Source organism: Eleutherodactylus coqui, chromosome 1, assembly GCF_035609145.1.
Source record: "Eleutherodactylus coqui strain aEleCoq1 chromosome 1, aEleCoq1.hap1, whole genome shotgun sequence".
Classification (NCBI taxonomy): Eukaryota; Metazoa; Chordata; class Amphibia; order Anura; family Eleutherodactylidae; genus Eleutherodactylus; species Eleutherodactylus coqui.
This window is the reverse complement of record NC_089837.1, coordinates 193,390,200-193,413,956: the sequence shown is the minus strand read 5'-3', so window position 1 is coordinate 193,413,956 and position 23,757 is coordinate 193,390,200. Positions and strand designations below refer to the sequence as shown.

At 44.2% G+C, this 23,757-nt stretch overlaps 1 protein-coding gene and 1 pseudogene across 1 annotated transcript in view; both read right to left on the bottom strand.

The window, feature by feature from the left end:
* Window positions 1-763, bottom strand: part of LOC136628922 (cytochrome P450 3A9-like) — a 65,009-nt gene extending 64,246 nt beyond the window's left edge. The window contains exon 1 of the mRNA XM_066605000.1: window positions 565-763. Within this exon, the coding sequence (XP_066461097.1) occupies window positions 565-635 (71 nt within the window). The 5' untranslated portion in view covers window positions 636-763. The remainder of the gene's footprint in view (window positions 1-564) is intronic.
* Window positions 764-6,429: 5,666 nt separating this feature from the next.
* Window positions 6,430-23,757, bottom strand: part of LOC136628916 (cytochrome P450 3A9-like) — a 69,425-nt pseudogene continuing 52,097 nt past the window's right edge.

Here is a 23,757-nt window from a genome sequence, read left to right as displayed (position 1 = left end):
TCTGCAGCAGAAAGCATAAGGGCTCCTTCACACGAGTGTCGTTTTGACCCTAAATAGGCGCGTAAAAAAAATAATTGCGTCTAAATTAACCAATGGTTTCCTACGCACCTACAGATGCAGAAAATTCTGCATCTAAATCTTCATGCGAGTAAGGGTGAATGCACAGGGGTGGAAATTCTGTGGCGATATGCAGACAGCCGCAATTTGAGTGCGTGAAAACTCGCACGGTAAACAAATCACGCCATGTCCTATTTCTGAGCGAGCCTCGTAGGCACCCGCAGAGAAACATCACCAGCCGGCACATCGTAGAGCAAAGAAAAGACGCCGGAGGAGGTGTGCTGCGTGTCACTGCAGGGGCATGGGTCGCATCTTGTTGCGAGAATTCTCGCAGCGGGATCCGACGCGGCCGTTTGCTTTCACCCTTATGAAACAGATAACTGCAGCAGGAGATTAAACTGTGTCTATATGTGTGTATTGCAGAGAGATGCCACACGTGTGACAATTCCCAAATTAAACATTAGCAGCTATAGTAATCATAAAGTACAAAATGTATTTTCTACTTACAGTAAAAACAACAGCAAGAGGGTAGCCAGCAAGAACCAGGTACCAGGTGAGAGGCTCGGTATAAAACTCATGATCCTTTCTGACTTCTTCCTTCCTTTCTACTCTGTGAATGTCCCTTTACCTCCTCCCTGCCCTCCCTGTAATGACAAGCACAATAAGTAGCTTCAGTTTACTCCTTTTAGTTCCTGTCTAACTTTTGCCCTCTCCCGCAGCCACGTGATCCCGGACTGGCCAGATAGATTAGTGTTGCAATGGATGTGAACAAGAAGTTTTTTTTCTATAGCCTGCTGAGAACAGAGTACAGCACTCATATTACATGAAAATAAACTACGGCAGAGGCCGAAGAATAGCAAATGCTTTACGTCTGACCAGCTTTCTATACAGCAGAGTGAAAACAGACCTCTAGTTCTTGGCATTTGTGGTGGATCATAAGGGGGAATGGTTACATATGGCTGGGTGAGAATCTGGGATTGCTTGCCTTGTCTAGGTCTTCTGCATACTAAGGTTGTCTGTCCACGGCCGAGGCAGAATATCACTAGCGATATTTCGGCGCAGGGGGTAGAACTGGGAGGTCTCCGCGTTAAGCCTATCTGATAGATAGGCTTACTGCAGCAAATCACAGCATGCTGTGATTTGAATCCAGCAAGTAAAGAATCTCTATAATTCTCGGCTCGTGGACATCGGGCTGCGCTTTCCATAACTAGTCTATGGAAAGCGTTCACTGCGTTACCCATGACCGGATTATCACCACGAATAACGCAGTGACATATCGCCTGTGGACAGGAGGCCTAACGGGGGGAAAATGCAGTCCAAAGAACAAAATTAGCTATTTTTTCGAGGACTGTTCAATCCCATCTGTGTATTCTAACTGGTGGCTGAATGATGTAACACTAACTTGTAAAGTCATTTTGTCACCAATCTTGAACGCATCGAAACATTTAACCCTTTTTCATAGCATCAAATGTAGATCTCATATGCTCAGTAGCAGTAGATGTGATAGCGGGCGATTTTACTGGATAACCACGAGAAGAAAAGCTGGTGCTATACATGTACCCTCTAGGCCAGCTTCACACGGGTGATAATACTGCGAGAGATTTATGCTTTTTCAAACACACAAATGTTGTACAAATATGAACCCCTAAGGCTAACTTCACACGGGCAAGTGCGGCAGGTGTAATCTGAGTTATCATGATGTGCAAGTCATGTTAAGAATTGGTACCTCTATATTTCAGTAAATACCATGTTTTCCCAAAAATAAGACACTACCTTATAGTAATTTCTGCCCCAAAAGAGGCACAGTGTCTTATTTTCAGGGGGTGTCTTAATACTCATTTAGCAGGCGGTGTCCAGGTCCCTCATGCTGGGCTGCAGCACTTCGGCAGTCTTCAGTGTAGTCCTCGGCGCTGAGAGAGCATTCTTTTCCTGGTAACAAGGCTTGAATACCCCGCCTCCTGCAAGAGATTGCTGTGATTGGCTCAGCCAATCAGAGCTGGCACTCTGAACCAATCCCAGCAATTCAGTGATTTACATCATTGAATGGTTGGGATTGGCTCATCATGCAGCCTGCGGCCATATGTGGCCCACAATTGCATTCTGTGTGGCCCCAGTCATCTGGACACAGAAATGTCTATGTGTGACTGCTCAAATGTAGTTTCCATGTTAGGGTGAAGAGACACATAGCAGGGTAACGGGAATGGACATGTGCTAAGAAGGGTGCATTGTGTAGCCACATCTGGGTCCTCTATACATAAATAGAATAAAGTCTCTCGACCCGTTTGGCGCTCCAGAAATGAGTATTTAAGTTAGAGGCATCTGATATGCACGGAGCTCTCTCCATTGTAGTTTATAGAACTACCAGATTGTTACTTTGCCATCCAACATCTACAATACATTGTCTCTTCCTTTCTGTAGTGCTGACTAAGAAAGAAGGAGACTCCCATTCTCCATATACGTGGGAGTAATGGTAGTGGAACTTCAGTTTATTGTGGCATATACTTGCGACCTTTGCAAGTAGTTCAGTATGACAATGTGTCCCTTGGGACCAGCAAAAGTTGTGAGCTTAGGTTGCGGGTTCAATCCCCACTTGGTTCAGGTAGCAGTCTCAAGCTTGCCTCAGCCTTCCATTCTTCCGACGTCGGTAAAATGAGTACCCAGCTTGCTAGGGGTAAAAGATGACCGGGGAAGGCAATGGCAAGCCACCACACAAAAACAATCTGCCAAGAAAATGTCACAAATTGACATCACCCTGCTTGCACCAGGGGACTTTACCTTACCATTCACCCAAATACACACCTTAATTTGTAGCTGGAAATTCTGCATGAAAACAATAAACATTTACCCACTAGTGTAAGGTGATTTTCAGGAAAAACGTGAAATTCTGATCCTCTAGTACAATTGATTTCATCACAGTATGCGAGAGCCATGGACTCCAAAACCTAGTTTATGGTGCTCATACCAGGTAACAGGTTCCTTTTAAAGATCCGTATTGCAAGACCTTTAAAGGGAACAAGATTCAACTCTTAACCCTATACTTTGAAGTCACACTTTTTGACAATGAAACAGCACACTTTAAAGAATACTCTGTAAAAGTAATTGACCTCCAAGGTAACTAAGGAAAGTGTAAAGTTAGGAACACATTGCAGCACAGTACTTACACATTGCACCCACAGAGAATCATGTACACAGGGGCAAACTGAGGCTCTCTCAGCAAACAATATAAACCCTGACATGCCAACAGATGGGCATGACACCAAAGGTTGGTTACAATGGCCATATCTCACTTCTGACTTTGTGTTACATAATTAGTCTGCACAGCATCTGTTGTTAATGAATATGCTGTGCTATAGTAATATTACCATATAGCAATATTATCCATTCCCTTTTCTCACCATGGGCACACTAAAACCGTTCACTGTTGCCCTCATTCACTCTTGCCTCGATTATTGCAACTCGCTGCTGATAGGCCTCCCCTGCTGCAGACTCCAACCCCTCCAATCCATCCTGAATGTTGCAGCCATGCTCATCTTCCTGTCAAGCCGCTACTCGGACGTCTCTGCCCTGTGCCAGTCACTGCACTGGCTGCCCGTCAAATATACAACACAATTTCAACTCACTGCCCTCATCCACAAAGTTCTCCATAGCACCACTCTGCTCTACATTGCTTCTCTCATCTCAATCCACCACCCAGCCCGTGCCCTCCACTCTGCTAATAAAATCAGACTGAGTGCTACTTTAATTCGAACCTCTCATTCCTGCCTCCAAGACTTCTCCAGAGCAGCATCAGTCCTCTGGAATGTGCTACCCAAAACTATTCACGCAATCCCCGAATCACAAAACTTCAGACGGGCTTTAAAAACGCACCCCTTTAGGGAGGCATACCACATCTCCTAAACCAAACCCCTCTGTACTCCGCCTGATAGCATGCTCCCTGTCCTAGTGACTGCAACCCTTGCTAGCCGCAAACAACCGCCCCCTACAGTCACACCGATTCAGCCACCACATGTCTGACCATTGCTTATGTGTATAGCATCCCACACTCTCCACCTTACCATACCGTGCACATCTCCAGCTCCTTTACCTTCCGTATCACCCCACTATTCGTAGTATGTAAGCTCGTTGGAGCAGGACCCTCACCCCTACTGTTTCTATCAACTTATTACTATATAACTGTGGTTTTTGTATGTCCGTACTTTTGCTACAGCTGGGTTTTTTCAGAGGTGCCAGTGCTTAGCCACAGTGATCACATGCTTAGAAAGTGCAGGATCAGCTGCCTGGAGGAGACAAGAGTGGGAGGAGGACAAAACAAGTGAGTATAAGTTTGCTTTCTATTGTATAAGGATTCTTTCAGTTAAAAAAAAAATGTAGGCACCAGCCCGCCCATTAACTGATGAAAAATACTGATAAAAACACGGATGTGTGAAAAAGTGAGCTAAGGGTATGTTCATATGGGTGGGCTCCACCAAGCCAGTAACCTACTGCACACTCATGGGAGCAACGTCCCCAAATAGTTTGTTTAACTTTTCCTTCTGGCGAAGACTCTAGATTATGTTCCCAGTCATTTTTACAAGGCTTGCTAAAAGTTTTTATATAGACGTGCAGGAATATAGACGTTGACATGTTTTTGAACCTTAGAGGCCCATTTACACCAGCAGATGATCGCTCAAACGATAGTTTGAGCGATCATTTTGCATAAAGTATTAAGTAGCTACTCCGCTACTTAAAGGGGTGGTCTCGCGAAACCAAGTGGGGTTATACACTTCCGTATGGCCATATTAATGCACTTTGTAATGTACATTGTGCATTAAATATGAGCCATACAGAAGTTATTCCACTTACCTGCTCCGTTGCTAGCGTCCTCGTCTCCATGGTTCCGTCTAAATTCGCTGGCAGCTTGCTTTTTTAGACGCGCTTGCGCAGTCCGGTCTTCTCCATTCAGCACGAGCCGCTTCAGTGTGCTCCCCGCTACAGCTCTTCTGCGCATGCGCAGACGAGCTGTCACTGCTCGGGAGCGCGCTGAAGCGGCCATTCTGCACCATCCTCTGTTAGAGGAAGGTGCAGAAACTGGAGCTGCCCAGCGGAGAAGACCAGCCCAGCCCAGCAGCCCCGAGAAGCCTCCCAGGTAAGTGATGGGTCGGGGGGGGGGCTGCCGCTGCGCCGGGCTGCGCCGGGGGGGGCTGCCGCTGCGCCGGGCTGCGCCGGGGGGGGGCTGCCGCTGCGCCGGGCTGCGCCGGGGGGGCTGTCGCTAGGCCGGGGGGGCTGTCGCTAGGCCGGGGGAGCTAGCGCTAGGCCGGGGGGGCTGTCGCTGCGCCGGGGGAGCTAGCGCTAGGCCGGGGGGGCTGTCGCTGCGATGGGGGGGGCTGTCGCTGCGCCGGGGGAACTAGCGCTGGGGAGCCGGGGGCTAGCGCCGGTTACCTGCTGTCTGGTCGGCGGCTGCGGGGCGTCTGGTCGGCGGCTGCGATGCGTCCGGTTGCCATGGAGACACAGCTGGCGGCGTCTCGGGAGCGCGCACGTCGGGCTGCAGCGAGCGACGGGGAAAGAGCCGGCGGCCATCTTGAGGAAACTTTTATAACTTGCTGAAACGCTGGAACGGTAAGTACGAACCAGCTAGAAATGTCATTTACAGGGGGGCTTAGTAATGTGTGTTTAATGGGGGGGACTGGGCAAAAAAAAAAATTAACTGCTTCCTCGAGACATCTCCTTTAAGTACCAATTAAGTGTGCAAATGAAGCCTTTGCTGAACACAGTTAATAGTGGCTATTATCTGCACTCAGATCCTTTGTTCTCCAAGGGGAAACAATGCTATCAGCACTGGAGAACTTCTGATAAGAGTGAAGGCTGATTTTTAGGTTAGCCACAGCAAAATACACCAGGCAGCATCCACGAATGGTATTAATAAAATGAATGCATCACAAAGGATGCTTGTCAAGTCTTTGTCAAAGACTCCCTTTTGGAGTTGAAACGTTGCTTGCATGTTTTTACTTTTGGAAAAATAAAGGAGCATCCTTTATATAGTGTACAATATATGCCTGAAAATGCTCTCAACATATACACAAAATCAGTTACAATATCACTGCCATTTTGGTGTGAAGAATCCTGTGCTGTAGCTAGTCCCCTCCAGGATTTGTATTCTGCACTTTTTCTGGCCTAAGTCACATGACCAGCACTGTGATAACGCTTTGTGCTAGGCAGTTAATGGGCTATTCTAGCCAGAAGTAACTAAATTGAAATCTGCATAGCCCAATGTAAAAACATTAAGAAGCCATGCTTAGCTCCTCACCCGATTCTTCTTCTGGTAACAGTGATACACTACTCCTGAGTTACAGATCTTGAGATATGCATACAGTTGCAATCAAAATTATTCAAACCTCATTGTAAAGTAAGTTTATTTGGAAATTTACAGACATTCAGATGTTTACAATAAACAAGCAAGAACAAATGTAAATAGCTCAACACAACAAATATAACAATTAGTGTCAGAATTATTCAACCCCTGTGAGATGAGCATCTTTATTCCTTTGTACCGCATCCTTTTGTGACCTACTCAGAATGTGATGCAGGTATATCCATAGTTAGATTGGAATCATTTAGTAATATTTAGAGATGAGCGAACGTACTCGTTCTGAGTAATTACTCGATCGAGCACCGCTATTTTCGAGTACTTTAGTACTTGGGTGAAAAGATTCGGGGGGCTCCGGGGGAGGTGTGGCGGCGTGGGGGGTAGCAGCGGGGAACAGGGGGGAGCCCTCTCTCCCTCTCCCCCCTCCACTCCCCGCTGCAACCCCCCACTCACCCACGGCGCCCCCCGAATCTTTTCGCCCGAGTACAGAAGTACTCGAAAATCGCGGTACTCGGGCGAAAAAGGGGCGTGGCCGAGTACGCTTGCTCATCTCTAGTAATATTCTAAACACTGAAGTGTTGGAACAAACGGACACAACTGGCAGTAAACTCTTTAATCAGTTTTTAATATTAACATTTGACTTACATTCCACATCAACTTGATTGCAAAATTCCCCCACCCCCCCAATAAAAAAAACACATGCATAGCCTAGACTACATATACCATGTGGCATCATTGCATCTTGCTCACTCATTAGCTGTTGTCCGGTGCACAAATTTTAGAACAATTGGTTTCTTTGGCTGCATGAAACCTTGAGGGCTGAATTCCATTGGGAACTGTTAAACACAATAACATACAGTAAGAGGTCAGAAAAATACGTCTGTTAACATACCTTATTTATTTGATTTGGTATTCTGTGTGTTTTTGCTGACACTTCTATGATGATATTTGATTATCGCTCTGCTTTCATGATATATATTTTATGTATTCCAACAAGAAATCTAATTTGTAATTTAAATCCAGACTCGCACCAGTATCTGTAAAATGTTTGCATTGTAACGCCTAACCGTATACCAAAAATAAACAAGCTACAGTATTTATGGGTATCATCACTATTATGTGTCAATTTATGTTTAATGCGAATACATGTACACCATATGTAAGAAGCTAGCACACGTATAGGGAGCACATTTTAACGGGTTGTTTGAGTTAAGGGAAACTTTTGTCAATGGGCCCGCCCATGCATTAAAATAACAAATCAGCAATTACTCATCTCTCCCCACTCCCCCATTTGTCCTCCACTATGGTCTCCGGTTTCCACTGTCTATTTACATAAGAGATGCAGACTGGCGGACAGATGGATTGGAAGTTCAGAATCAGAGATCCTCTTCTTATAGCAAACCTCGGATGTTTTTGTTATCGGAAATCTATCAGAATATGATAGTATCCGTCTTTTTTTTCCTGCAAATTTCTTTTTATTGAGAAAAGTGTATAAAACATGCATTTTGCTGAAGTTGGTAACAGCATAGGTTTTTCAAAGCATACCAAAGTGTGTTTTCAGAGAAAAACATGATGGAGAATCCACTACAGAGATACAATGTTATTTGCATGCACAGCGTGAATAACAAAGAAGGAAACAAACTATTTACATAGTTCCCAAAGTTGTCCCAGCAAAAAAATGTCACCCATGGGATCTGTAACATAGTAGGTCCCAGAGTTCTTAGGAGACTTCAAGCATGAACAGTGAGCATGAACAGCACGGACGGTAAAACTAATCTCATTAAGTAGGAAATCTTGGGGTGGGAGTATTAGCTAGTACCTCTAGTGAGTTGGAAGTTTTTCCAAGTTTTCCAAATGTAGTTTTTAGGGTTGAAAAGAATTTAGAGGGTCCCAAAGAAGAATGAGGCGACTAGAAGCAGAAAATCTTTACTAGTGACTTTTTAATAAGGTCAGAGACTCCATTCTAGTAGCCTTGTATTTTGTGGCAGTTTACCGCGATATGGAGCCTGTATATGAATCAATGTCAACATTGAATCGCGTGAGACAAATTAAGCTTGTAAAGATAATCTGGTGTCTGATACTATCTAGTAAAGGCCCATTTACACGTCACTTTTATCACTCAAAATTCGTTCAAACGACCAAAAATGAGCGATATCGATACATGTAAACACTTCAGTCATGCACTTTTCGTCTAAACGATGATTTTAAGTTGAACTAAAGGTCCATTTACACGCAAAGCTGATCGCTCAAAATTCGGCAGAAACTGACATTTTTGAGTGATCATATTGCATTAGGTACTAATGGGCGAATCAGCCCATTAGTAGCTAACTAGCTTCATTTGCATGTATTTAGAGAACAGTGGTGGTCTGTTCTATAAATACACCGCTTTTGTTCCTGCTGCCGGCTGCATACAATGCTATCAGCGCTGCCGGCGGAGAACACAGCATGTGGTTCCTCTTATCAGCGACTACGGCTTTTATGCTGAACTGAACTCGGGGATGGATAAAGAGTGCACGGTAAGTGCATGATGGGCGCACATTTACCCACAATGGCTATCACTCAAAAGCAGTTGTTTAAATGAATTTTGAGCGATAATCGTATGTAAATCAGCCTTTAAAATCCATCATTCAGCTGCAGAGAGATAAAGTATCTCTCAACAGACAGCATGCTGTGTTCTTCGCTGGCAGTCCCAATGAGAACAATGCAGCTGTTTCACAGCAGAGCGTGTGAATAGCCACACACTCGTCTCTGTGAACAGATCCTAGAGTCCCATTTACATGCAAATGAAGAAGATAAAGTGTTAATGGACAGTGTCCATTAACACTTTATGTAAAAAGATCGCTAAAACGTTCAATCGTTAGAAAGATTATCTTTGCATGTAAATGGGCCTTAAAGAGTTTTGTAGGAATTTTTTCTTGTGTCTGTTAATACCTGGAGAACCTGTGTGAGATCCTTGCAATGAAAGTAATGTCTTCTTTTGTATACATTGTTAAGAAGAAGGATTGAATTTATTTTAGATATCATACCTAGTGAGAGGAGAGGTACATATGTTTCTAACTGTGTGGGTTCCCCAAAGCTAATAAATTTGGCAGAACAGTTTGCACATTTCCTTGAGGTACTGTCTGGAAAATCTGTCTGAAAGGATAAGTAAAGAAAAGTAAAAAAAACAACTACATTTCAATAGTACCTTTCATAACTGGGCTAATAGATTTAAGTAGACTGTGTTCAGTGGTGGGATGCCATAGAAGGCCCTTAAGGAAGGAACCCATAAGAGACCTTTTGACAGAAAGGTAGAAAGCAGTCTCCTGTATCCTGGTCATATAGTTTCACCTGTTCAAGTGAATGGCTTTCTAGTACAGATGGGGGTCTGGAAAACCCATACCACAATTGGAAGGTTTCAGTATTCGCAGTCTGTGTTGTAACCTAGGTTTGCGCCGATTCCATAGGAAGCGGACGAATATCTGTCTCACTGTACGGAAAAAGGATTGAGGGATATAAATAGGTATCCTCTATAAAAACATACCAGATTTGATATGGTTTTTCATCCTTACCCAGGAAAGCAAAGTTACATTGAGTGAGCTAAGGCGAGTTTTAATTTTGGCAAATAGCAGGTAGTAATTAGAGTAGAAAAGGTCAGATAAGGATTTTGTAATGTTGATGCCTAAATACTTTATGTAGTGAGCTGGCCATTTGAAGGGAGCCAGGTTCTGGAGGGCGTTGACTGTTCTGTGGGGTACTGATATGTTTGATTAAATCCGTGTATGCCCATCCGCCACGTCCAGGCGAACCTTAATGGATGGGTGCCTAACTCTATAGACACCCTCTTTAGGCTAAAAAGCCTTCACGTGAATGGGAAAGCTGAGTACCTAGCTATATACTATTACTTAACCCCCTGCGAGAAATGGAAAAATGGAGTGCATGACAAAAGTGCAGGCAGCCACTCCTACACAAATCCATTAAGGTTCGCCTTGATGTGGCGGCTAAGAACCTTGGATTTTTATGCGGTTAGTATAGAAAAACGTTATGCATTTGTTTGCAGATATTGGGCGTATATGGGTGCTGCAGCACATGCTTGTTACTGTATTTCTTGCAGCCATGGCTTATTGTGCACCTTCACACTTAATTTATTTGTTAGATGTGCAGACTTTTGTTTTGTGTATGCAAGATATTAAATGGTTGGCCAAGCTTTTAACAGTGAGAGACCCCTGCACATGGCCGGAAATTCCGTGACGGGATTTCCTGCAGAATTTCCGCCCGTGGAAGCTGCCATAGGATTGCGTTAGAAAACGCAATCTTAGGCAGACGGCCGCAATTTGTCCATGCGAATTCACGCACAGAAAACAAATCGCGGCATGCTCTATTTCTGTGCGGGGCTTGGCAGACTCCGGGAAGGTAAAGGGCACTAGGAGTATTTCTTTTGTCTTCTGAAAGCAGTGGGAGTTTTATAAAGTCAAGAAACCGACATGTAATGGAGCTTGCATGTCGGTGATCAGGAAGGCCATCCACAGAGCTGTGAAATGTTAGAAATTCTTTGTAACATCAATTTTATTGACCAAAGAGCCAGAGAAAGTTCTAATCTCAATAAAGGAGTGCTCTTTTTTGATTTTTTTAAAGTAGGACTGACATGAATCTCGAGCCTTTAGTGCTGTGCACATAAAATTTTAAAGAGCATTTCTGATAAAGTCTAGATGAATAAATATTTGGCAAGTCTTTCAACTTCCTTCTGAGTTGTTTAATTCCTCCCGCACCTTAACTGCACCAGAGAGCCTGCTAATACATTCCATTGGAGAGATTTGGGACAATAGGGAGTAGTATAGGCAGTATGTTGCATTTTGTACCAAATGCAATAAATTCTCCTCTAGGCCTTTGGGATTCCCATAGTAAGCTACAGGAAATATTGGGGTTTTATTTTTAAAGAAGAAATCTAGAAGTGATTTTTTGTAAGGATGTTACATGATAGGGGGAGTCAAGTAAAGTTTCATTCAGGGGTCCTGTCCATGTTTTGGGTGGAAGATTATATAAAGCTAAGAAGAATGCAACAGGGGCCTGATCCGAAAGAGTGATGCAGCCAATGCCGGGACAGTGTGTGAGGGTTAAATGCCTCTCATTGATGATTAGATAACTTAGTCTATAATGTTAATTATGTATTTGGGAGAAAAAAAGTGAAGTCTTTGTCAGTTGTGTGATGTACACACCAGACATCTCCTGAGTTCAACTCAGACAAGCACTGTTTCAATTTCTTAAGAGCAGAGTCTGGCGAGTGGAGATTTTTGGTTGGATGTATCAAGGAGCATATTGAGAGAGACATTTAAATCGCTTCACGTAATCAATATACCTTCCATAAATAATTTTAAACTCTCAAGGGCTCGGGATATCCACGGGACCATTCAATTTCATTACCAAAAACAAGGTGGAATAATGCCTTAACCCCTCTTCTCCTACCAGAATAGGGATTTTTGCCCCTAAATTCAGTAAATAATGTATACCCTCTGCCAGCTTCTATTGAAGGAGATAGGACTGCTGCGTTGGAGTGAAGAACCTTTCTGGAGGACAGGAGGAGGAAAATTCTGTCTTGTATCCTTAAGACACTACTTGTAACACCACAGAGTTTGGAGTTACGATACCGGTCTACAGGAGTCCTAGAACTGGGACACTCTTCCCCTCCCTGTCATTGCATTGTGGTGGCTCGGTTCAAGGATAAAGTTTTTGCCCCTACCTCCTTTCAGGCAGCTCCATCTACTTGATTTACCTTTGTTGTTTGGGTCACTGTTCTGAAATTTAGGCTTCTAAAAAGAAAGATTCTTTTTCATTTGCTTCTCCCCTGGAGATGTCTTCTTATTTCATCTGCATTTCCAGTATTTTAAATTTAGGTAAGAGCACCAAATTTCCATGAAACTGGATGGAACAGAGCTAATTTTGGACAATGTGTCACCACCTCAATGCAACGAAAGTGCTTTATGAGCGGAGTTACCAAATTCTGCACTCCTAGCTCTGAACCTGAATGTCAATGCTGAGGCATCCGATTGGAATCCTGGAGCCATTTTAAGTAAGTATAGATAGTACAAGATATCGTATCTTGAAGCCTTTTGATTTAAGGTGCTTTCTAACTGGTACAGCATGCCGCGAAAGTAGCACGTTTGCCTCTAGTAGATACAATGACGCCTCCCAGACTTTTTTGAAGAGTCAATGGGCTTTATAGTCCATTGGATCCTTAAGTGAGAGTAATACTTAAATGGGAGAATAGAGTGTTTTGTTTTTTTTAAATAACTTTTGCTACTTGTACATCAATCTTAGGAACCTCCTCACAGATTTTAACATCTTCGGAATCTATCCCTCGAACAGATAATAAAAGTGTAATTGGTGAAACTTACCACAGAGATCCCACTAAGGGTGGGTTCACACGAGCGTGTTTTTGTGCGTACATACGTGCGCACCTAGGTACGAGCAAAACACGCGTGAACACAGCTGCGTGCTTGTTGTCAATGGAGCCGCGGCTTCTGCCAGCGGCTACGTTGAAAACAATGCTCTGCCATCACCCCTGCATTCTTCAATTCTCATGACAGCTGCGGTAGAGAATCCTGCTGCCGGCACCCAGTCAAGGGCTTTATAAGCCCTTTCCTGAAAAGCCATTTAAAAAAAGTGTATAAAAAAAAAAATCAATACTCACCTCCCTTTAGCTGCCGGGGCTGAGCCGCGACTTGTGGTGCTGTTCCCGGCTCTGTAGTTCTGAGCTATCAGCAGCTGGGGATTTAAAATCCCCGTCTGCTGATACCTCTGATTGTGATTGGCTGAAGTGCTTCAGCCAATCACAATTAGAGCTACTAGCAGTGGGGATTTTAAATCCCTGCATTCTGCTAACTGAGAACTATAAAGCCGGGGACAGCGGCAGAAGTCGCCACTGAGCCCCGGCAGCCGTCAATGGCTTTTCAGGGAAGGGCTTCATAAGCCCTTCCATGAAAAGCCTTTTAACCCCTTAACGACTGCCCCATCGGGAAACTACGTCCTCAGTAATTGGGCTTTAATCCTAGAGGACGTAGTTTTATGAATCCTCTTTGGATTAATGCCCACCTGCCTGAGGACGTGACCGCTCCATGCTGTCGGTGCCCGCAGGTTGCCGACAGCATGGTGCTGTCATCCCAGGATGCGGGCAGTCCCCCCCGGCATTGCGATCGGCGCTATCCAATAGATAGCGCCGATCGCAAAAAAGTAAACAAAAATGTTTAAAAAAGTAAAGATTCAGCTGCCCTGATGGATCGGATCCATCAGGGCAGCTGAAAATACTCATGCGGCTTGTCCGCGGTGTCCCACGAAGATCGGGTCCTCCCAGACCCGCCAGCGGTCTTCTGTGCATGCGCGCCAGACGATGACGTCAGGCGCATGCGCAGAAGCCCGGGAGCCCCCGGCAAATTTGAAATCTCCTGGTTCCCGGCTCATGAAGGTAGACCGCTGTGAGTGAAAAAGTTTTTAAAAAGTTTCAGATCCATGAGGGGAGGGGAAAATACTCACCTAAGTCCTCCCCGATGTCATCGGGCACGTGCACAGAGGGGCTCGAGCCCCGGGAAATTTACAATCCCTCTGCTCCTGGCTGCCATGTGTAGCCAGGAGCAGAGAGATTATACCGGGGACATGATCACTGTTATCCAATGGATAGCAGTGATCATGTAAAATTTAAAAAAAGTGTAAAAAGTGAAAAAAAAGTGTAAAAGTAAAAAAAAAAAGTTTCAAAAATTTTTTTTAAAAGTTTAAAAAGCTTGCGTTTCATCTCCCCCCACAGATCATATCCGGGAGGGAGGATGAAATGACGTACCTAAGGCCCGCGGATTTATCCGCGGACCTTACCCCAGCTTCTGCGCACGCGCCCGTCACCAAAATGGCGGACGCATGCGCAAAAGCCGTGGATTGCCAGGATAATTTAAAATCTCCCTGCTCCTGGCTACAAAAGTTAGCCAAGAGCCTGGAGATTTCACGGAGGGCCGCGGTGAGCGGTTCCTGAACACATGTTTGCCGTTATCCAATGGATAATGGCGATCACGTAAAAGGAAAAAAAAGGTGAAGCTTCATCTCCCCTCACCCATGCGATTGGTGAGAGGAGATGAAACTTTTTACCGGAGGCCTCCGTATTTGCACCCCGACGAGATCTTCCTCCGTGAACTTTCCCGGATCCTGCGCATGCGACCGCCGGCAAAACAGCGGACACATGCGCAGGAGTCGGGGAGCACAGGAAATTTAAAATCTCCTTGCTCCCAGTGACCAACGGTCGCCAAGAGCCTGGAGCAGTGACGGGTGGCCTCGTTGAGTGGTCCCCGGTTACGTGATAAAAAGGTAGCGATCTACCTTTGGCCGGTCTCACATGACCGGATAGGAATTACGGATTCCGCATGCGTCTGATCCGCGGTAATACGCAGATCAATCGCATTGGATTACACAATCCCGCTCACATTAGCGGGTCGGAATTGCGTAATCCACTCGCAGAAAAGAGAACGCAGCAGGTTCTATTTTACCGTGGATATCCGCAACATAGAGCCCATTGTGCTCTGTGGTCGCGGATATATCCGCAGCCCATACGCAACTACATTGTGTACGGGCTGCGGGTACCCGCGTCATCGCTAAGCGACGGTGCGGGAAATACAAACAAAAAAAAAGTACTGCGAATGACCGCCTGTGTGAGTTGGCAGTTATGCGCGGTACATTACGCTGCCGTACGCAGGGTCACAGCCGGCTCACAGCTGAAATCCGCTGCGGGCCTCCGCAAGATGATTCCACCTACGGCTGCGTGAGCCCGGCGTTATTCAGACCGCTACCTGTAATACGCAATTTACAAGAAGCCCCGGGAACGCTCGCCTTCCTGCAGTTCCAGGAGCAGCTTGTTGAGCGTCTTCTGTGCGAGACCGCCGAACCTCCGCAAGCTTACGGAGACTCACAGAGCGCCACTTTTTACACCCCATACCCGCTACTGAGGTCACGAAATACCCCTAAAAAGCATGAGAGGAGGGGGGATACCCGGTTTTATTGCCCCATGTACCCATCCCAACCAGCCTCCGTAATTACCCCTGTCTTCGGAAATACCACACAGTTCACATTATTACTTTTATCTAAGATTTGGGGAACGCCGAAAAGGGCGTGGAGTGTGTGGGGGATATTTTTAGGGAGTCAATTTTTATTCCGTACAAATGAATAATGGGGCCTGGGATTTATTCAGTTGTGCCCTGCAATCCAACGGGTGTTCCCTGCATTACAGGCCTAACCATGTGTCCTATAAGTAGATTAGGGCCACAATGGGTATGTTTTTGAACACGTGACAAATGGGGGTATCCATTTTGGGGTGAACGTCTTCATTCCTATGTACACTGTATAAAAAAAACAGTTTTTAAATTGACAAAATTGCCAAAAAAATGAAAATCGTAATTTTTTCCTTCTGCTTTGCTTAGATCTATTCAAATACTGTGGGGTCAAAATACACAATACACCCCTAGATGAATTTAATAAGGGGTCTAATTTTTAAAATGGGGTCATTTGTGGAGGTTCTTTATCGTTTTGGACACTCAATGGCTCTACAAGTGGGCAATGGGGCCTGGAATTTATTCCATTGTACCCTGAAATCCAACGGGTGCTCCTTCCATTATAGGCCTAGCCATGTGTCCTTTAAGTAGATTAGGGCCACAAGGGGTATGGTTCTGAACACGGGACAAACAGGGGTATCCATTTTGGGGTGAAAGTCTTCATTGCTATGTGTGCTGTACAAAAAAACCTGTTTTTAAATTGATACAACTGCCAAAAAAATGAAAATTGTACTTTTTTTCCCTACTGCTTTGCTTAGATTTATTCAAAAATTGTAGGGTAAAAATACACAGCACACTCCTAGATGAATTCGTTAAGGGGTCTAGTTTTCAAAATGGGGTCATTTGTGGGGGTTCTCTGTCATTTTGGCCGCTCAAGGGCTGTACAAGTGGGCAATGGGGCCTAAATCACCTTCATGATAAATTTCTGTTCTGAAAGCCACCGACTACTTCTTTCATTTTGGGCCCCGTTGTGCATCCAGACAAAAGATTAGGGCCACAAAGGGTATGTCTCTGAGCACGAGACAAACAGAGGTATCCATTTTGGGGTGCAAGTCTTCATTCATGTGTGTGCTGTACAAAAAAAGCAGTTTTAAAAACGACAGAATTGCCAAAAAACCGAAAATCACATTTTTTTCCTTTTGCTTTACTTGAATTCATTCAAAAACTGTGTGGTCAAAATAGGCAGTACACCACTAGATAAATTTGTTAAGGGGTCAAGTTTTCAAAATAGGGTCACTTGTGGGGGTTCTCTTTGGTTTTGGCCGCTCAAGAGCTCTACAAAAGTGCTATGGGGCTTAAAACGCCTTCAAGGAAAATTTATGTTCTGAAAGCCACCGACTACTCCTTTCATTTTGGGCCCCATTGTGCATCCACACATAAGATTAGGGCCACAATGGGTATGTCTCTGAACACGGGACAAACAGGGGTATCCATTTTGGGGTGTAAATCTTCATTTTCATGGGCACTATAGGAAAAAAATATGTCTTTAAAATGACATATTTGCAAAAATATGAAATTTTATTTTGTCTCCTCTAAACTGAATTAATTCCTGAAAAAAACTGGTGGGATCAAAATACTCATGACACCCCTCAGTGAATACATTAAGGGGTGTAGTTTTTTAAATGGGGTCATTTGGGGGGGGGGGGTATCTATTATTTTGACACTCATGAGCCTTTGCAAACTTGGCTTGGTGCAGGAAAACAAAGTTCCTCAAAATGCTGAAAAGTAATGTTAAATTTGTACGTCCTGTAAATGGTTTAAAAAAAACAGAAGTTTTTCAAGTGTGCATTCAGAATAAAGTAAACAGATGGAAATATATATCTTATCAAAAATTTGTACAGTATGTTTGGACATATTTGAGATATTACAGTTGAAAATGTGAAAAAATGAAAAAATTTTCTAAATTTTTCCAACATTGGTACTTTTAATAAATATACACAAATTATATCGGTCTCTTTTTACAACCAAAATGAAGTACAACATGTGACGAACAAACAATACCAGAATCACTTGGATATGTAAAGCCTTTACGGAGTTATGCTACGTTGAACGACGCATGTCAGATTTCCAAAATTTGGCTCCGTCACTAAGGCGCAAACAAGCATCGTCACTAAGGGGTTAAAATAGTATGAAAAAAAAAATCTATACTCACCTGCCAGGGCTCAGCCACAACCACTGCCGTTGTCCCCGGCTCTGTAGTACTGAGCTATCAGCAGCCGGGGATTTAAAAAACACGCTCGTGTGAACCCACCCTAAGCCTGAATATGGGGGTCCTATGTCTCCCTCTTCTCATCACTGCGAGTTCACAGCACTCATCCACAAAGATGACAGATTGAATGGCTCGACCATCGCACATGTGTGCCATTGCTCTATTCATTCTCAATAGAATGCTGGAGATTGTCAAGCACTTGTACTTGGCTACTTCCATCAACCCTATTGAAATGAATGGAGTGCCAGAGCACATGCACAACCATCGCATCACTATTCAATATGACATCACTGCGGGTCAAAGTGCAGTGATCCTGAGTTATGAGAGGGACATGGGACCCCCATTCTCGAGATTTTGGGGGTCCTAGTGGTGAGAGCCCCACTGATCAGACTAATATCACCCATCCTATGGATAGACGATAAAGATCAGTCAGAACACAACTACTTTAAATGCCTGGGAAATATTTGGGAATTTTTCTGCTTCTCCACTTCCATAATCAACTGCTTTAGAGTCTCATTCACTGAAACACCATCTTACACCTAGCTCTTAGGTCACCAAACAATTTTTCTAGTCTTCTGTACCTCCTCCGCATTCATAGTATCTCTTACAGCTTTAAGTAGTTCATCATTGTCATTAGCAGAAAAAAAGTATTTCTTATCCTCCTGTACAGTAGCAAGACCATCACCCTTTTTAACAACCTATCCATAAGTATAAATCCAGGCTTGCAATATCAGATGTTGAACTGGAAATGGATTGTAATCATGGTCTCTTAGCAGGTTTGGAAGAGCCTGGGGAGAACAGGAGGAGTAAAATTTGCCACAGAAGCAAGGACTTTCTCCAATTTTTAAAACACATCGCATGAAAATTGCAAGTTCATGCTTTGCGATGTCATGCGATAAAAAGAAGGCTTCATAGGAAAACATGGAAGATTAAAAAAAATAAAATAAAACACAAAGATAAGACATAGGGCAATTTTTTTTCTCTCGCAACATCGCATGATTGAAAATAATCACAAATGTGAAGGAAACCATTGAAATCCATTGGTTTCATAATTCTGCGTTTTCACTCACTCTCACATCACACAATTTTATTGCCAGTGTAAAGGCACCCCTAGGCTTAGAGGGGCAGCAATCACAGACGAGCGGTTTAACCTTTTAACTCTATAGGACATACAGTTATGTCCTGCAGCGTTGGTATGTATGAAGGGAGATCGCGGGGCGATCTCGCTCTATACAATGCGAGTGTCGGCTGTTTCTTACAGCAGACACCCGCCCACAACACCCCCGATAAGCCGCGGCATTTAAATCCCCAGACCAATGTTCTGGGGCTCCATACGCCCCCACTCCCCATCTGAGATGAGATTGCGGGTTGCCGTGTGGGTATCATGGCAGCCGGGGGCCTTCTGAATGTCGTGGGGTGGCTTCATAGTATGTCTGTCAGATCATCATATAATGTAATGTTATCACAAGTTCTTGTTCCCTCTGGTGAAAAAAAAAACCTTTTGCCATATTTATAATAAAAGAAATTAAATAAAACAAAAACACATGTTGTAGCACTGCGTCCGTAAAAGGCCCAATTTCTGCGGGGAAAATAGAATTACCTAAACTGCACGGTGAACGTCGTCAGAAAAAACATAAGGAACGTCAGAAATGTGCTTTTTTGGTCATCCCGTCTCCAAGAAAAAAAATGTAAGAGAAAGCGATGAAAAAATGTACTTCAGAATGGTACCAATGGAAACTACAGAAAGGCCAGCTGAAAAATAGCCCACGCACAGCTATGTCGATGAAAAATAAAAAAGTTATGGATGTTAGAAGATGGCCGCAGAAAATTAAACAAATTAAATATCTTTGAAAATAAAAGTTGTACAGCAAAAAAAAAAGATATATATATTTGGCATCATAGTAATCATACTGACCCATAGAATCATTTTTGTTGCAGTGTGTATGCTGTAAAAACAAGTAGCACCCAAAGATGGCGGAATTTAGTTTTTTTTCCATTTCACTCCACTTTTAAAAAATTCTAAGTTTTTCAGTACATTGTATGGTATTGTAGAGGTGCACTACAGAGAATGGCCTGTAGGGGGCAACAGACAGTCAGTCTGGTGCCTGAGACAAGATGAAAAACACCCACAGGTATGGTATGGAATAGAAGATGTAGGTCACAGAGGTTGTTCGCTTCTGTGATGTAGATCGGTCCAATATTACTCTAGGCCAGATCTTCCACCTGAACCAGCAAGCTATGTAAGGGGACAGGTGGAACTAGGGAGGAGGTGTGTGTGTCTGGGAGAACCAGACTTCTTGTTGTGACCAGACTTCTGGTTAACCTGACTCCTGTTGTAAACAGAGAGAGAGGCTGTGACCAGGCGGAGAGCTACGTTGTTCTGGCGGGACGCTTGGGGAGCTCTGGCTCTGGGAGCAAGAGGTCTGGAGAGAGACCTGGATGCTGGAGAGACTGTTTATGTGCCTCAGGAAGGTTGGAATGAAACCGTCTTGAGGGAAAGTGAAGACAACTGTATGAAGCTGCCCTGGAGAGTGGGTGAGAACCACAGTTGGACTGTTTATCAAAACCTTAAAGTAAAAGGACATTTAAGTTTATGTGCATAAAGTGCTGTCCTGAAGCAAGCTGCTATTGCTGTGAAGTTGAAAATAGACATTTGGAGTTTAACCCATTGGTGTCTACCTATGATGTGAGCGAATGATCCCCGGGTTGCTACAGTATATTAAATAGTACAATTGAAAAATACAACTTGTTCCACAAAAAAACAAGCCCTCAGACAGCTGCATCAATAGATAAATAAGTTATGATTTTTTTTTAAAAGGGTCAGGAAAAACCAAAATTGAGGGGGGTGGGTGGGGGGTGAGAAGGTCCGCGTCCTTAAAGTTGTAGATGTGTTTAACGATGAATAAGGTGATGGGTCAAATAAAAAAAAAGTAGGGCATACTCACCTCTCCTGCAGCCTGGGAAGCAACTGAGAGCCGCCAATATTGGCGACGACTTCTGAGTTGACGGCTAGGCGGAAGTCAGGTGTCGTCTGCTGCTAATCAGAAGCTGCAGCATAACTGTACATATGTCACTGTACATGTTCCTGGTAAACATGTACGGTGACGCTGCAGCCTTTGATTGGTAGCAGACGACACCTAACTTCCGCCAGGCCGTCAACCTGGAAGTCTCCGTTGATACCGGTGGCGGCTCTGAGCTGCTTCCCAGGCTCCAGGACTCTCTTGTATCTTAAGCCGGGCCGAGCAGGTGAACAGGGTTTTGTTGTAATCACCCTTTCCAATCCACTGTCTGACATCTGAAGACATTATGACTTAAGGCTGTACAGCTACGATGTTGGAAGACATCCGTCGGGGTTCTCTTACTGTATATTGCCAGCCTCTCTGCTGTCGGAGCTTATCCGACGTGTCACCTCATGTAGTACTGGCTTTAGCCAGCAGATAGCGCCATTGTATAATGGCAGAAAAAGAGTAAGCCCCCTAGGAAAACCAGGATACAAAGTGGATTGGAAAGGGTAACTTAAGACCCATCAACTTATTCATCTTTGAAACACACAAGTTCATCTACAATATTATTCTCCAAAAATGCTGGATCAGAACTCCTACAACTAGAGGTAATACCAAGCCCAATCATATTATTCTAAAAACTAGCTTCTGAAAATTACTTAACAAAAGTAGCTCAAATAGTCAGCAATGGCCTTATCTGCATTAATATAGTTATTATCCCCATTTTAAATGCTTGGAATTCCAGTAGTTTTTTCTGTTAGGTTGCCTGCGCACGAACGAGTCGGATTCCGCGAGCGGGAGTTTGCAGCGGAATCCAACTCTGTACCCAGCTAGCATCCACGCGTACCTGTATTTAGTCTTCATAATCTGTACTGCGGATGGTCCGCATGGCTCGATGTTGGACATGTGCAGTACAGATTTTCTTTTTTAAACTCCTGCTTTACCCGCATCACTGGTAGGCGATGACGTGGAATCTGTGACCTTTCCGCAATGTCAATTGCGAAAAATCACAGTTGCTGTCCACTCGTGTGAGCAAACATGCGGGTTCTCTATTGGTTTGAATTTGTGCGCAATGCCACAGATCGTCCGCACAGGAGACTATCGCGGATTCTGCAATTCAACTCGTTCGTATGCAGGCGGCCTTATACCTTAATAAGATGGTGTGTTTCCTGTCTAATGTTACACAACTCTGTAAATATTTGTGGTCTCTGGAAACCCAAATTCCCTTCCACCTTAATCTCAGTCACCAGATTTCTATTGTAACTACTCAATCTAGAATGTTATCTCCTTTGGTTGATGACTTAACACGTAGTTTAAGAGTCCATTTACACGCAAAGATAATCATTCAAAAGATAGTTTATGCAAAACAATCACTCAAAACCTGCTAATGGACACTGATGCCCATCAACAGCGTATCACCTTCATGTGCATGTAAATGAGCCTCCAGAGCTGTATGTAGAGAACAGCAGTAGGTCTGTTCTCTGCAATGAACTGCTTTGCTCTGCCACAGGCTTTCTGCTGAACACAATGTAATCAGCACTTCCGTGGAGAATACAACACCATGGACTGCAAACATGCAGTCTGTGTTATCTTCTCTCCGGCTGAACAATGGATTCTATGCTCACCTAAAAATCATCGTTCAGCCGAAGAGTGAACGATGGGAGCATTTACATATGTTTATCGCTCAAATGATGGCTATTGAGCGATAATCACGTGTAAATGGGCCTTTAGAGATCTTTCCTGCCCCTGCTTTCAAGTGCACTAGGGATATTCCAATAAACAACAGTATCCTGCTTCTACAATGATGTTGGGTGCACAATACTATTAGTCTCAAGGGAGATAAGGCACCAACAAGGTGTTTGGTAGAAGCTTATTCTCCTCTTACTATTTAGAACACATGCAGGCTTTCTTGAAATGAGTGTGTATAGCGAGGTCGGGAGGGACAGTTGTTGACTGAACAAGGCTTCGGCCAACAGTTATCTGCAGTGATAAGGTAACCATGGATAATAAAAAAATTCAACATATTGAATGTATATGGAGTAGTTTGCTCACCAGGGTATCTTTACATGGTTTACAGGTGAAGTGCTGAAGGATGGATGTAATGGCAACTTTCATGATCAACATGGCAAATCTCATCCCTATGCAGTTCCTTGGTCCATCTCCAAAGGGCAGAAAAGTGTATGGTGTGTGGCTTGCTTTATTCTCTTTACTGAATCTGCAGAAAAACAATATAAAAAGAACTCAGCTTAGACTCAGAATAAAAGTCTTCATACAGTAGTTGTGAAAAAGGTATATATCCCTTCCAGCCCCCCTCCACCACCACCACGAAGCAACGTGAGCCTGCTGCGTCAGTCTGCAAGATCTCAGAAGGGCGGCGCTAGGGTTGCCACCCGGCTGATAAGTCACCAGCCAAACAGATAATTAAGTCTAAGGGCGCCCACCCACTGGCGTTTTTTTCCCCTGCGAAATTCGCAGCATTTTTTTCTCTGCAGGGGTCTATGGGACTTGTAATGTTAAAATCGCGATCGCGCAAAATCGCAATTTACCGCGAAATCGCGATTTTGCGCGATCGCGATTTTAACATTACAAGTCCCATAGACCCCTGCAGAGAAAAAAATGCTGCGAATTTCGCAGGGAAAAAAAACGCCAGTGGGTGGGCGCCCTAAAGGCTGGTGTTGGTATTTATTTTTTAACAGCCATATCATGGCTGCTAGAGATGAGCGAGCACACTTGTTCGAGCTTGATGTTCATTCGAGCATTAGGGTGTTCGAGATGCTCATTACTCGAGACGAGCACCACGTGGTACTCGAGTCAATTCCATTTCCTTCCCTGCATGTTTAGCGCCATTTTTTAGCCAATAGACATGCAGGGAAAGCATTACCACTTCCTCCTGTGACGTGCCAGCCCTATCCCACCCCCCTGCAGTGAGTGGCTGGTGAGATCAAGTGACCACCGAGTACTTAAAGCGGTCCCGCCTGCGGCTCGCCTCAGACACACACTGGGAGAGATCAGGGAGAGTACTACTGCTGCTATAGGGAGAGTGTTAGTGTAGGTTCCTGTCCTCAAGAACCCCAAGGGTCCTTCTTA